This window comes from Cydia strobilella, chromosome 9 (assembly GCF_947568885.1).
Source record: "Cydia strobilella chromosome 9, ilCydStro3.1, whole genome shotgun sequence".
NCBI lineage: Eukaryota > Metazoa > Arthropoda > Insecta > Lepidoptera > Tortricidae > Cydia > Cydia strobilella.
Window position 1 is genome coordinate 17,018,792 of NC_086049.1, and position 14,931 is coordinate 17,033,722.

At 40.5% G+C, this 14,931-nt stretch overlaps 1 protein-coding gene across 2 annotated transcripts in view; it reads left to right on the plus strand.

Moving 5' to 3' along the window:
* Window positions 1-14,931, plus strand: part of LOC134744459 (uncharacterized) — a 78,618-nt gene that overhangs the window by 35,553 nt on the left and 28,134 nt on the right. For both annotated transcript variants that reach the window (XM_063678273.1, XM_063678274.1), the window contains 5 exons: window positions 350-495; window positions 6,537-6,684; window positions 6,826-7,013; window positions 7,135-7,239; window positions 7,895-7,990. In XM_063678273.1, coding sequence (XP_063534343.1) covers window positions 350-495; window positions 6,537-6,684; window positions 6,826-7,013; window positions 7,135-7,239; window positions 7,895-7,990 — 683 coding nt within the window. The remainder of the gene's footprint in view (window positions 1-349; window positions 496-6,536; window positions 6,685-6,825; window positions 7,014-7,134; window positions 7,240-7,894; window positions 7,991-14,931) is intronic.

The following is a 14,931-nucleotide window of genomic DNA, read 5'->3' on the forward strand; positions in this document are numbered from 1 at the left end:
TTTTAGAAATGGAGAGTCAGTTAAACAAAATACATTTTTATTTTCGTTCCATAGACCGTCATGTGTCATGTGTCTTTATCGTGAATTACAGATCAAAACTTTTCAAGCTGCGTTAGCTCTGCACCGGAGTAGTAAAAGCTTCTATCTGTAGCCATTTATCCAAACTGCCATCCAAAATTAGGAAGAGTTTTCGATTCAGGCATATTTATGTAAAAGATATTTATGTAGACAAGTCATGGAGCCAAATAAATAAATTCAAATTTTGGATACGACTGTTACATTGTTCTATATAAATTACTCCCATTTCCCACTACGGTTTTTCGCCTTCTAAATCACATTTTGTCTACAGACATGGCAGAAGCAGTAGAAGCACCTCCACAAGAAGAGCTGCGCGCCCGCGCCGGGCCGAGCAGCGAGCCTGAAGAGGACGAACGTGGTGCTGCCGAGCTGAGACGCAGGGCCAAGGATCCTCCCATCACCTTCAAGGACATCGACGTGAGTGCCACATAGTAGTAGATATGACCCAGCCAGCTAGACGACGGGAGCGACGCCGAGCTGAGACGCAGGGCCAAGGATCCTCCCATCACCTTCAAGGACATCGACGTGAGTGCCACATAGTAGTAGATATGACCCAGCCAGCTAGACGACGGGAGCGACGCCGAGCTGAGACGCAGGGCCAAGGATCCTCCCATCACCTTCAAGGACATCGACGTGAGTGCCACATAGTAGTAGATATAACCCAGCCAGCTAGACGACGGGAGCGACGCCGAGCTAAGACGCAGGGCCAAGGATCCTCCCATCACCTTCAAGGACATCGACGTGAGTGCCACATAGTAGTAGATATAACCCAGCCAGCTAGAAGACGGGAGCGACGCCGAGCTGAGACGCAGGGCCAAGGATCCTCCCATCACCTTCAAGGACATCGATGTTAGATAGAGAGAATATTGAAGAGAGGTGTGTTAAGACTTATGAATAAGGGGCCCGTTTGTTAGATCTTAACGTTTGCTAAAAAAATATTGTAAGTATGTGAAGTTTTACAGTTTTCTATGCGATAACAGATGCCTTACGGTAACCAGTCCATCAGATGCATTTGATTTGGCTCAAAGAAAAAACTTATTTTTAGATCCTATAATCAGGACGCGATGATGAAGCACCGAGGTTAAACAGAACAATTGCCGACTGCCATTTACGACCAATGTGTTCCGATTGTTAGTAAACATAGAAATAATCATAACTATAACTATAACCCTTCCTGTTGCATCTGGCTCATTGCCAGCTCGCTAATGCTGTGTGTCTGCAGTTAAGACAGGATTATATCGACTCGATATAATTACACGGCGACCTTTTACACAGGCAAATGTAACACATGGTAAGATTAATAAATCTAAGGGAGCAAACCGGAAGACAGTTTGTGTAATGCTCATCTTAAGATTAGTTAGATAAGTTAAGTAGTAGTAGTTAGTTATAGTTACGATAGTCATCAAGACACAAGTGTCAAATTACAACTTTTGCATTTGACTTTAGTGCTTACGTCAAAGTTTTTTTAGGGTTCTGTACCCAAAGGGTAAAAAGGGACCCTATTACTAAGACTCCGCTGTCCGTCTGTCTGTCAGCAGGCTGTATCTCATGAACCGTGATAGCTAGACAGTTGAAATTTTCACAGATGATGTATTTCTGTTTCCGCTAAAACAACAAATACTATCTAGTACGGAACCCTCGCTGGGCGAGTCCGATTCGCACTTGGCCGGTTTTTTTATTTATCCTAACCTTTGTCATGTTTATTTCTAAGAAACGAAAATATATAATATATAATAATATAATAGGATATCAACGGCTTGTTATTTTATAGACGTTTATCATCCTAAAACCCATCCCAGTCATACAAATGAAAAATCCAAAATATACTACTAAAATTTGAACCCATAGAAGAAAGGTTTGATTTTGTTTTGTTTGAAAATTATCGTATCATCGAACTCAATAAGTACCTACTATAACTAGGACCGAGAGCCTTAGGTTATGAATAACGTCATAACAGGAACTTTACAGTTTGTTTTCGATGTCTAAATTGAACCGTCATAAATTGTGGATTTGGCAGACAGACTTGTCTAGACTGAGTAAGCCCCAAGCAACCCAATCTCCTACCAACGCAACCTAATCTGGTGTCTAGTAACAATATAGAAGCTTAAAGTAGATAGTGCTAAATATAATAAATATTGTAAGCTGCTGATTTGACAGCTGTAGTAGGTAGATGGCGTTGTACGACAATATTACCACATATAGATAGATTATTAAGACAAGTAGTTATAGACGCGCCACGGAGTGCCCGGGGGTAAGAGAAAGAATATTCATATAAAATTTGGGCAGCATAGGATTTTTTCTCTTTCACTCTTATAAATTTCGGTATTTCGCCATCGCCTACTACCTATGATGCCACCCGGTCGGTGATAAGGACAAAGCATGGCACTATTTTCTCTTTCCTCTTATAGGCATCGCAATAAGACTATCATGCTCTATCAAAAGAGTGTCAGGCCCTTGCTATAAGATAGCTAAACTTATCATAGTTGTCGAAAACGAGCTTTCTTAGCAAAATGACGTAAGAATCATGAAATTAAATGAGCTGATTTGTTGTTAAGCTTTATTCACCATATGACGGTATGGAGCTCTCCAACTATGTGGGGTTCGTCTCGCACTTAACCGATTTTTTTTGCAAAAAATACGAATGACAAACATACCTACCAGACCTAATGTTATGTGAAACTGCTTTTGACCACAAAATTCAGCCAATATTTTAAGGAGTTGCTTTTATCATCGACCATATTGTTAACTTACAATTCGTAATTTTCTTACTTTTTTTTTGCACCATTTTTACGTCTCTGTTTAGCCATATAGTTGACTGGTAGAGACACGAGAATACCATTAGCCAAGTCCGCCATTTGTTTTTTATTTTATTTTGTGCAATAAAGTATAAATAAATAAACCCTCTTGCAAACGCGTAAGGTCCAGTTAGTCAGTCCAAAAAGTTGCTATTATTACGTAGAATGTTCCATTATTCCCCTGGCCTCGTGATCTCATTGCCAATGACCAAATCTCTTGGCATACCTGTTCGGCAGCATTTGTCATACTTCTATTTGTCTCCAATACAATAATCAAATGTTTTCGAGAGCCAAAACCACGGTAATAAAGTTTTCAAAACTTACCTTAAGTACCAGTATAAGATCAACAGCTTTACTCATGGTTGATATTAATACCACAATGGCCTAGCCAAGATAAAAAAAAACCGGCCAAGTGCGAGTCGGACTCGCGTTCCAATGGTTCCGTAGATTGCACAATTTTTTACATGTATTTTTTTATGTGAGCCTTTAAAAAACCGGTAGTTGTCGGATCAAAAACTAAGTAATTAAGTCCGACTCACGCTTGACTGCACATTTCTAATAAGTTTTCCTGTCATGTATAGACCCAGTAGTTTCGGAGATAAGGGGGGGGGGGAATTGGTCACTTTTTGTCTTCAGACAGACGCACGAACGAAAAGTGACGTCGATGGTCACGTCACTTTATTTAAGGTACATTATTTAACCTTCATTTTCGTTTGCTACTAGGACGGATACCTACGCAATAGTGCGGAAATCGTTTTAATGTCTAAGAGCGCACGATGCCTCTATATGCATCAATGTGTTTAAGTTTCTCAGGCATGCCCGGATTTTGAGATGTAGGGCCACTAGCCACTTATTATGGCACTTAATTTATGGGGACCCTCTTCTCCATCTTAAAACCATTGCTCGGTTGCCTGGGCCCTTAGGCCCGGGCCTTGTGGGCCTAGGCGGAAATCCGTCCCTGTTCTCAGGGCAGTCAGTTGATAATATTTAGACGCAACGAAAAAATTAGGAGCCCATGGCACAATATACCTGAACTTTGATTGTGTCAATCCGTCGTCGCGAGGTAAGGTAATTATATTCGGGGCGGGGTCATTCTGTAAGAAATACTATCACTATTTTGTGACCAAGGTAGATATATTGCTCATAGGTATGTTTTGAAAATTCAGTTTCGCCAAGCACCACCAACGTGCGACTGTTTTAGACGTTCCAGAGCGTTCGTCCGTGGGAGTTCGATGACACACTCGCATAAATTCCGTTTTGTTTTATAAATCAATTTAGAATATTCTCAACTTTGTTTGGCACGCTCTGCAGTGTACTCGTACATAAGTAACATTGTATTAAAGCGTGTTTATGTTTCCTAAGACATCATAAATTGTGGGTTTTTTCTAGATTTGCTAAAGAGTAATAAATGATAATGCCACTGCCAAACAACATCTAGGATATCTGACCGCCCCGCTCATGGAATAACATACTACAATATAAACACGATGCGTATGCGAAGTATCAAATCTTTCCTTGATCTAAAATCCGCGTCATGGATTACACATTTGACTTCTTATAAATAGTATGATCTTGCAATCTTACAATAACATGTGCTCCGGCGCGGCGTGATTCTCTGGAAAGTTCATGCACAAAACAAATAACTGAAATAAGTGACCGTATGTAAACCCTATCTCCGTGTAATAAGATATATTGTCACTTAACAACGAAGTCCAGTACCAGTATATCTCAGATCTCTCATTGCGAATACTTGTTACGATACGAGGTGTCAACTCATAATGGACTTAAAACTCTATCCCGGTTTAAGAACGATACAGTACAGGAAAGCTTGGTGTCAAAGTGATGTCACGCCGTGGGAGGGAACGTTTCCGACAGCTGAATTTGTGTCCTAATGGATTATGACGAAGTTAATAGTCCATGTAAACCTGACTTTTTGGACTTCAGAATCTTAACTGTCCCCAGCCTATACATACTGGTTATACTCACGGACTTGGTTAAAAATTTGCACTTGATTGAAACTTCAGAACAAAGGGATAAACGTATAGCTTTGATTGATTATTGACATGTTTTTATGATTGTGACACTAGTCAAATTTTAAATTTTAATGTTTTATGTAATGTAAAAGTGTACGGCTCACCCGGTATTGTATTGTCCTAGTCCTAGCTCTAAGTATATTGATTTGCATGCTAGGTTTTAATTAATTGTACTGTCTAACATTATTATTTAAGTTTTTGTTACTAACACTGCTATGGGCAATGCCTGAAAATAAATGATTATTTAATTTTATTTAATTTTAATAGCTTCTAGACGTGGAGATTTACCTCAGACCGTGAGCACCAAACTTAAAGTAGTCAGGCACGTGGCAGGTTACCAGGCTACTGGACTATTTAATAGGTTACCTGTTGAATTAAAGTCACACACCAATAGCCTCATTTTCAAAAAAAAGTTGAAGTCTTTCTTGCTAGAGAAGTGCTACTATTCGATAGAGGAATTTGTAAACGAACGAATTTCTGACATATAAAATTACAATTCGGTGTTATTAATTTATAAATTTACAATTTGACATCCTACGACATCGTTTTTTTTTTAATTTATGTTTTAATTTTAATATTAGTTGCATGTTTGTTTGTTGTTGTGTTCATGTAGTTTTAAGTAATTTATAAATTCAAACACAATGTAAAATTGTTTTTATGAATAAATGATATGATATGATATGATGAAATAAGCTTACGACCGGCGAATGATCGTTCGTTAACCGACTACAAAAAGGAGGTTCTTAATTCGACGGGATTTTTGTTGACCCTTAGTCTTTGACCTCCATATTCATAGGGAAGTCACCACACTGCTAAACTAAGATGGAAAGATTGGTCCCTTGGTTGGTTGGTTGGTCATTGGAGGGGGCCAACGTTAGTCCCCCTATGTTCCCCGGTTTCTCGTAGGCCGCTGAACTTGATTGGAATATTATTATGTTATTTGAAAGGGTTACATTTCTTAGTAGATTCGATTTTCATCAGTCTAGGATTCCTGGAGAAATCGACGTAATTCTAAAAATACACAACGTATATATTATAGAGATTTAAGTGACTTTGAGAGAACTAATTATTGAATTTGGCACACATCTGCCGATAAGACTCCTGTTATAAAGAACCAGGGATGTTGCGGATGCAGATTTTTTGATATCCACGGATGCGGATGCGGATGTCGAGATTAGGCACATAAAAAACGTCAAATATTACACTTTAGTAATTTTTATTTACGAAACTTTTAGTATTTGAACAAGAATATAGGTGCCCCACGATCGCATTACTATACTAAAGCCCAAATAAAACAAATTATTCACTTCTTGTCGCTGTCCGTCGTAGGCTAAAGTGCTCGATCGACGAATTACAAAAACGAAACGAGATTCCTATTGGCTAATGACGAAATTACCTAACACTTACGCCGCCGCTAAGACGTTCCTGTACCTACCTGTTCCACATCCGCATCCGCATTAAGCTCTGCATCGATTTTATGCGGATGCGGATATTAAAAATAATGCGGAAGTTCCGCGGTTGCGGATGCGTATGCGAATATTCGCAACATCCCTGTGAAGAACCCTTTTTTCCTCGAGAAATCCTCAACGGCATGTTCATTCCACGTCATTACCAATATTTCTATCGCCAGGGTGCCGCAGAGTTCGCGAAGCTGCAAGCGGCCGTGGGCAATCTCACATTATCTCCTGAAGAACATCAGTCCCTCGGCGAGCTGGAACAGTACTTGGTGCATGGAGAAGGCAGCTGGGCACTCGGTGATGAGTTCCTATCATTCATCGGTGAGTAAAACTATGATTTTACAGAGTAATTATTACGCCAACATTAAGATAAACTGTTTTGTTACAGCAAATAGAATTCCGCAAAAGCGCATTGCAAAGGTAAAAAATTGTCAAGGGTCTAAAACTTTTTTAATGTTTTAGGTCGCCTGCTAAACGCCGACAGCTCAGAGGAGATCAGGGTGGCCACACTGCGCTGCCTCGCCGCGATGGCGCTCCGCGACGACGTGTCCCTGCTGCTGCACCAGGACCGGCGCTCGCACGCCGTCATGAACTACGCGCGCCGCATCGACCAGCTGCCCGCGGCCGAGCAGAGCGCGCTCGCTCTGGCGGTAAGGATACCACCACCCACAGATCATGCCAGACCATAATACACTATACCAGACCATACAAACTGCAGCACTTTGCGTTTCTTTATTCGATTAGCCTAATGTAACATATAATTGTCCGCAGCTCTGCAACCTCTTCGAGAACATCTCTTCATCAGAGTGGCTTCTGTACATTAGCGAGTGGGAGGTGGACGGGCAGCCCGCCTCCAACATCCGCGTCACCACCAAGGTAAGGCCTGTTCTAAACCAGGGATGTTGCGAATATTCGCATCCGCATCCGCGGAACTTCCGCATTATTTTCAACATCCGCATCCGCATAAAATCGATGCGGACCTTAATGCGGATGTGGAACAGGTAGGTGCGGGAACGTCTTAGTGGCAACGTAAGTGCTAGGTAATTTCGTCATTAGCCAATAGGAATCTCGTTTCGTTTTTGTGATTCGTCGATTGAGCACTTTAGCCTATGATGGACAGCGACAAGAAGTGAAAAGTTTGTTTTGTTTGGACTTTAGTATAGTAATGCGATTGTAGGGCACCTATATATTCTTGTTCAGATACTAAGTTTAGTTTTTTATAATAAAAAAATACTAAAATGTAATATTTAACGTTTTTTATGTGCCTCATCTTGACATCCGCATCTGCGGATGTGAGCCTTTAAGTATTCGGATCCGCATCCGCGGATGTCAAAAAATCGGCATCCGCAACATCCCTGTTCTAAAGAGACCTACATTGAGAAGCCCTCTTCATTGTGTGGCTCCAACGCACGGGAAATTCTTGTTTGTTCTCCACGTACCGAAGAATATCGTTTCACCATCGTAACGTCACGAACGTGGTAAAATAGCGCCACGAATTTAAGGGTGTTAAATCTAGAATTGTATATTGCAGGTGGCCGTGCACGCGACGCTGAGCGAGGACGCGACGCTGCGCGACATCGGCACCGCGCTCATGTACAACATGGCCACCAAGGAGGTAAAGACCGTGGTCTGTATCTCGCGCTTACCCTTCTACTAACTACACATAACCAGCGATTGATAATAAACATGGATGACGAACTAGCGCTGCAAAATTACCCCACAGATTTCGTGCCACGGTGGGTGGGGCGTAAATATTGTGCCACGGCGCTATTTAGTTCGCAACTAGCGGCCCGTTGTGACAGTCGTAGTAAGAAGTATTTAGATTATTTCTTTAAGGAAAAGATATGCCTTATTGTGCGGTTAAATGTGCTAGCCGTTCCAACAAACACTGAAATAGTAGATTGTTAACCAAGGGACGAAAGGCACTCATTTCTGCCGAGGTATTTTGGCGCTCGAATGCAGTGAGAGCGCCAATAGTCCGAGGCAGAAATGATGCCTTTCACCCGAGTTAAACACTCTACTTTTCATTTCGAATACGAGGAAAGTAAAATGCATGTATTTTTTTTAAAACATGACTAAGTATACATTTTTATAGTATTTCTTGAGGGTACTTTCAATTAACAATTCAGACAAAAGTATCGTTATTTATGGAATGGAGAGTCAAATATCAAAATGAAAAATTTATTACAAATCCATTTAAACTCAAATTTCAATTGCGTATCGTAAAAAAATTAAAAAAGTCGTACTTCGAACGTAAAATGCTCTAGTGCAGACACGTATCATTTTCTGCACACCTTTTAGAACAACAATGACCCTCTTTCAGAGCATGAGAAATGAAAATATTATTACCTTTCACGTATAATTTAGCCAGGATATTTTTTTTTTTTTTTTTTTATTGTATATAAAACATGTTCTGTATTGCATGAAACCGTCTACTAACAGACAGTTTTCATTGTCATGCATTTTCAAGTGACAGTGTTACGGCATGGTTACGGCCAATCAGAGCGACTAATTTTATAATAGACCAATAGTATTTCGGGTCGGTGAAATTGACCAATCATAATCTTGGTCAAAGAAAACCCATACCTAAACTTTGACTTTGTAATTGGTCCGCTGGTGAGCATGCGTATTTTAATTTTGGGGGCTGGGGCCACTTTTAGGCTGATATTTTGTTTGCAGCTAGTCTTCCATGCTTTTTTCGTCCGCTGCACATAACCTACTCTTACAGATAAAAGGAATACTAACAAGGGTAAAGTAATCCATAATAGATGGGCCGAATCGGAATATGGACTTTGCCGAATACGAATATTCGGTTGGGCTAAAACTGCCTAAAAAGCTGAAAATAAGTTCGTACAGGTCCGTGGTCTGCACTCATCACGTGCTTTTGATCCTTCCCCTTCCAACAGACTGGGAAATTTTTATAAAAGAATACCTGAGCGACTACCGTGAACACCGAAGTTAGCAAATAGGGTATTTGACTGAATTTAAAATAAATTATTTTACACCATGCATGAAATAAGGCACCAGAAGATTAATAGAGAAACGTAGACAGCAGTTATTTTTAGACACAATTTCTATTTTAAAACCCGTATAAAACTATAAAGAGTAGGTAATTTGATTGTGACGTCACATGCTAGTGTTTCATATAAACATAGAGTAACTTATACTAGAGCGGTACTGTCATAGTAAATTTTGTAACCCCAGTAAATTCACTGCCATCTGTCACACACACACACACACACACACTTTAAAACTAAAAATGAAGATTTATAAAAATACGATAAAATGTATTTAAATATGGATAAATGATTTTTTTTATTTGCATTAATTATTTTTATGATTTCGACCCATGTTCTTTCACTGATATGCGTTAAAATTGTTAAATAACAAACGAAACCGTCAACGCCATCTATACGACAGTAGGCCAAAGCTAGTAGCGCCCTCTGAACGAGAATCAATTTTTCTTGATTTTCGAGGCACGTTTTTTCCTTAGACTGTATCCATCTATTACGGAGTTATATCTATCTTTGATATAAATTTCATAGTAGCAAAATCGTTTTGACAGTTCGAAAAAAGAAACTGATTTTACTAGTAGTCAAATACCCTATTGCGGGCATCTTTCTCTGTCACCCTTAGTAATTACGCCATAATTGAAGTAAAAGAGAAAGATGCCCGCAATTTGCGTACTTCGGTCGTCGTGGTAGGCCCTCTGATCGCGAAGTGCACGCGCGCCAGTTAGCGTACGCCCTTAAAAAAATTGTTTATTCGGTAAATATTTGGCATTGCGAACCGGATTATTCGGCCGAATACGAACATTGAATAATATGCCGAATACCGAATAATTACCGAATATACGGCCCATCTCTAAATTCCATAACATTGCTGTAAATTTGACATGTAGATGGCGTTGTACAGCTTAATACATTATTCGATAAATAAGTCGTCGAGCGCCAACGTTCGACAAATTAACACATTCACTGCCCCCAACACACATGTGCGTTCACCGTCATACAAGTTTGTACTGGCAGTGAATGCGTGAATTACCGCATAACCTTACAGCGCCGTCATTTTCAGCTGCTATAATATTTGGCACATCTTAGATATCCTTTTATCTGATCTATGGTATGATGTTTCTCAGATTCGTTTGAAAATAAGAATTAAAATTTAATTCTTATTTTTATAACTGTGGAGCACTTTAAAAGATAAATATTTTTGTGCTCTTCATACGTGTTTCTTGGCCGCTGACTGATTTTCCAACTGTATCAATCTTGAAGCTCGGATGCACATTTTGCACGTCAAAATGCAAATGTCACGAACGTGATATAGATATAATATGTAGGTACGTTTAGTTTCTTACATTTGTGGCTTTCTTACTTACAGAATACAGAACTTTATTGGTAAAAGCAAATCGCTAGATCGCTTGGTTAGATCGCTTTTAGGAAGTTGATAACATAATTAATAAGAAAACACGTTATGTTTTTCGCGTTTATCCCCATTTTCAAGCTTATTTATAAGAAAACAAATCCCGACAGTTAGGGCCAGTTGCACCAACCACAATTAACAGACTGATTAACGTCAAGCAGCAAAGAACTATGAAACTTTTCATACAATAAAATTTAGCGAACGGTAAAACGGTGACAGATGGTTTGGTGCAACCGACCCTAAATGTGTGAAAATCGTGAAAGTTTAAATCAGTGTTTAACTGCTGTTAGGTTAGTTCAACTTGTCTTTTTCGCTCCTGTACCGTTAGGCGAGTCAGTGCATTAAATGGTTGCAACGCGAGCGCACGTCTTTCATTTATCACAGTGGCGACGTCCGGGTTTTTTTTTAAAGTACTCACGCGATCATAATGAATTCGACGATCGGAAATCTACCTGTTTTTGAAGTCGGCAATGACTGGAAGGTGTTTAAGGAAAGATTAAGCATCTGGCTCAGTGCAAACGCAATAATTAAAACAGAAACGGGGGGCGATCGTCAACGCGCTGTGTTGCTAAGTGCACTCAACGAGTCCGCGTATAAATTGGTACGCGAACTAGTTTCACCAAAGACGTTGGAAGAACTGTCTTATGAACAAATTGTGGAAGAGGTGGACAAACATTTATTGCCAAAAAAGTCGCTTTTTGCAGAAAGGCACAATTTCCACAGGGCCATTCAACAAGCGGACGAAGATTTAACACAGTGGGCTGCAAGAGTTCGTCAGTTAGCATCCGATTGCAAGTTTGGTTCCGTATTAGATAGCATGCTCCGCGATCGGTTCGTATTGGGCATGCAGGGCGGACCCGTGCGGGACCGATTGTTCACGGAAGATGCAGATACCCTCACGCTAGCACGAGCTCTAGAAATCGCCGTATCGTTGCACAGCGCGAGGACCGCCTCGCGCCAGTCGGCCGCGCCTGGAAACAGCAAGCAGCTGACGGAGTCGGTCGAAGTCTATAAAGTATCAAGAGGGTCATCGTCTAATAGTGGTGTGGAATGTGAAGTGTGCGGGTACAGTAATCATACGGTCGATAAGTGTCGGTTCAAAGGTTACAAGTGCAAAAGCTGTGGCAATAAAGGCCACCTAAAACGTATGTGCAAGCGTAGGAAACGCGTAAATATGCTGCATTCTATCGATGAGAGTAACGATGATGATGGTAAGAATGAGTCCGTTTGTTATTCTGATCATATTTGTAGTTTACGTAGCCATCATGGTGAGGAGATGACTTTGTCCGTTGAGGTAGGTGGGCAAAATATTACATTTTTGGTCGACAGTGGTTCAGGTGTAACAACCCTTCCGCTGCATGTGTATAAGCGATATTTCCCTAATGTTCCCTTAGCTCCGCCCGGAACAAGACTTAAATGCTATTCTGAAAATATTTTGGATACGGTAGGAGTTATGCGAACAACGGTAAAGTACGAAGGTGAAAGTAACTATATAAATATATATGTTGTGAAGACGGGGGCCTCAGCATTGCTTGGAAGAGATTTCTTTGCATCATTCAACTTACAGATATCTAAAATAAACTCTTGCGAGTCCTGCGATAGCCAGTCGGAAATAGATTTTTATACGGTAAAATATCCAAGACTTTTTAGTTCCCGGTTAGGCTGTTTAAATAAATTTAAAGTACAGTTATCATTGAAGCCTAACAGTCAACCGATTTTTTTCCGAGCTCGTACAGTTCCGTTTGCATTGAGGGAGAAAGTTGAAAAGGAAATTGATAGGTTAGTTGAAACGGGAGTACTTCAACCGGTCGACCATTCCGAATATGCGAGTCCCATAGTACCTATTTTGAAGCATTCCGGTGAAATTAGGTTATGCGCGGATTATTCAGTAACGCTTAATAAAGTGCTTCAAATAGAAAAATATCCTTTGCCTAAAACAGGGGAGCTTTTTGCTAAGTTGCACGGCGGGCAACAGTTTTCTCAGTTAGATTTAAGTCAAGCGTACTTGCAACTGAGCTTGGATAAAGATTCTCAGTTACTAACGACGATCAATACCCACAAGGGCTTGTTCAAATTCACCCGCCTCGTTTTTGGATTATCAAATGCCCCGGCAATATTCCAAAAAACCATGGAAAGTTTATTGCAGGGTATTGAAGGAGTGTTGTGCTTGTTAGATGATGTTTTGGTGACAGGGGAAACAAAAGAACAGCATTGCATGAGGTTAGAACAAGTTTTTAGTCGGTTACAAGAGGCAGGGTTAGTGTTAAACAGGGACAAATGTCATCTGTTTAAGGACTCTGTAACATACTTAGGGTTTGTTATCGACAAACATGGCATTCATAAATGCCGCAATAAAATCGAGGCAATGGTTTCCACAAAAGCACCAACGAACGTGAACGAGCTAAGGTCATTCCTAGGGCTAGTGAATTACTACCGAGTATTTGTACCAAACGCCGCATCGATTTTGGGCCCACTGAACCGGTTGTTGCAGAAAGGGGTGAATTGGGAATGGACTAGAGAACATGATAACGCTTTCTCTAAGATTAAGGAAGAACTCGTATCAGAAAGGGTGTTAGCGCATTTTAACCCTAATTCAAAACTGGTACTTAGTATTGACGCGTCCCCTTGGGGCCTAGGTGCCATTTTAGGTCAATTGCAGGGGGGGGTTGAACGGCCGATTGCTTATGCCTCGAGGTCTTTAAATAGCGCTGAACGTAATTACAGTCAGATGGAAAAAGAGGCTACAGCTATAATTTTTGGTATAAGACGTTTTCACCAATATTTATATGGGTTGGAAGTGCCTTTCATCCTTCGTACTGACCATAAACCTTTAATGTACATATTCCACCCACATAAAGGGGTACCAGAAGTATCCGCGAATCGACTTCAGCGTTACGCTTTATTTTTAAACAGTTATAACTACGAAATAGAATACGTTGCAAGCGCAAGTAACTGTGCAGATTTTTTAAGTCGCGCCACAGCTGAGTCGGTCGCTGATAAGGAGGTGACGTCATCTAGCATTCGACCGCCGCCGCCGCAGGGCCACAGATCGCACGCGCCACCCTCGCTAGATCGAGCAACCTACGTTAATTTTGTAACGGACGGTGACCTACCTGTTACCATGAGTGAATTAGTAAATACGATCAAAACCGATAAATGTTTAATAATCGTAAAAAAAATTTCTAATTTCGGGCTGGCCAAAAAAGGTGGTTAACCCGGAAATACAACCATATTTCAATTGTAGATTCGATCTTGTTTTGGAAAAAGACGTGATTATGCGAGGGCACAAAATCGTTATACCTAAATCGTTGCAATCAAAAGTACTAGACGAGTTGCATAGAAGTCATTTAGGTATAAACAAAACGAAGTCAGAGGCTCGCTCGCGATTTTGGTGGCCAAACATAGATCGCGACATTGAATTAAGAGCCAACAGGAGTAGTCATTTCTCCATACAAACGTACTCGACTGTTTCCTCCGTGGTTTTTGAAGCTAGAGGAATGATTTTTTCAACACAGATTAATATTGTCAATATCTGTGTCGGTGTGTTTTGCTTTTTTTGATATTTTTGTTTTTTAAGGCGCTAGAGCCCTTCAAACATGGCCAAAAATGGCCTCACTGACTATGCCGCAATGAGAGGCGTGGTATTCAAAACTGATATCAGTTAGCCAAAAAATCAAAACAGTCCGACACAGACAATTTCATAATCATTTAGATTTCCAAATTTGGTTACGATTGGTTAAGTTTTGGAGGAGGAAACAGTCGAGTACAAAACCTCGATTTTTGAGATTTTTACGCAGGATTTTTCGCCTAAGCTGCAGTTGTCCTTATCGTACTAATTTTAGGGGCGGGGTCAAGTTTCTAAATACGTACACAGACAGAAAAGTGATGGACAATAGTCGATATTGAATGTCGATAATCTAGTGATGTGATAAGATCGATAAACCATAACAGTCGCGATTTGCCTCTTAGTAGGCGATGTAAGTAAAGTGAGTATGCACTTTGGCCTCAGGGGATATCGTTTAATACTATTTATTATTCCTTGGTTCATACAAAGCTGAGCTGACGCACTAGCTACGAGATTAAGTCCTGGCTACCCCCCAAAAAGGAAGGGGAAAAGTCGGCTTCTGCGGTCCAGTTTGCCTCTAT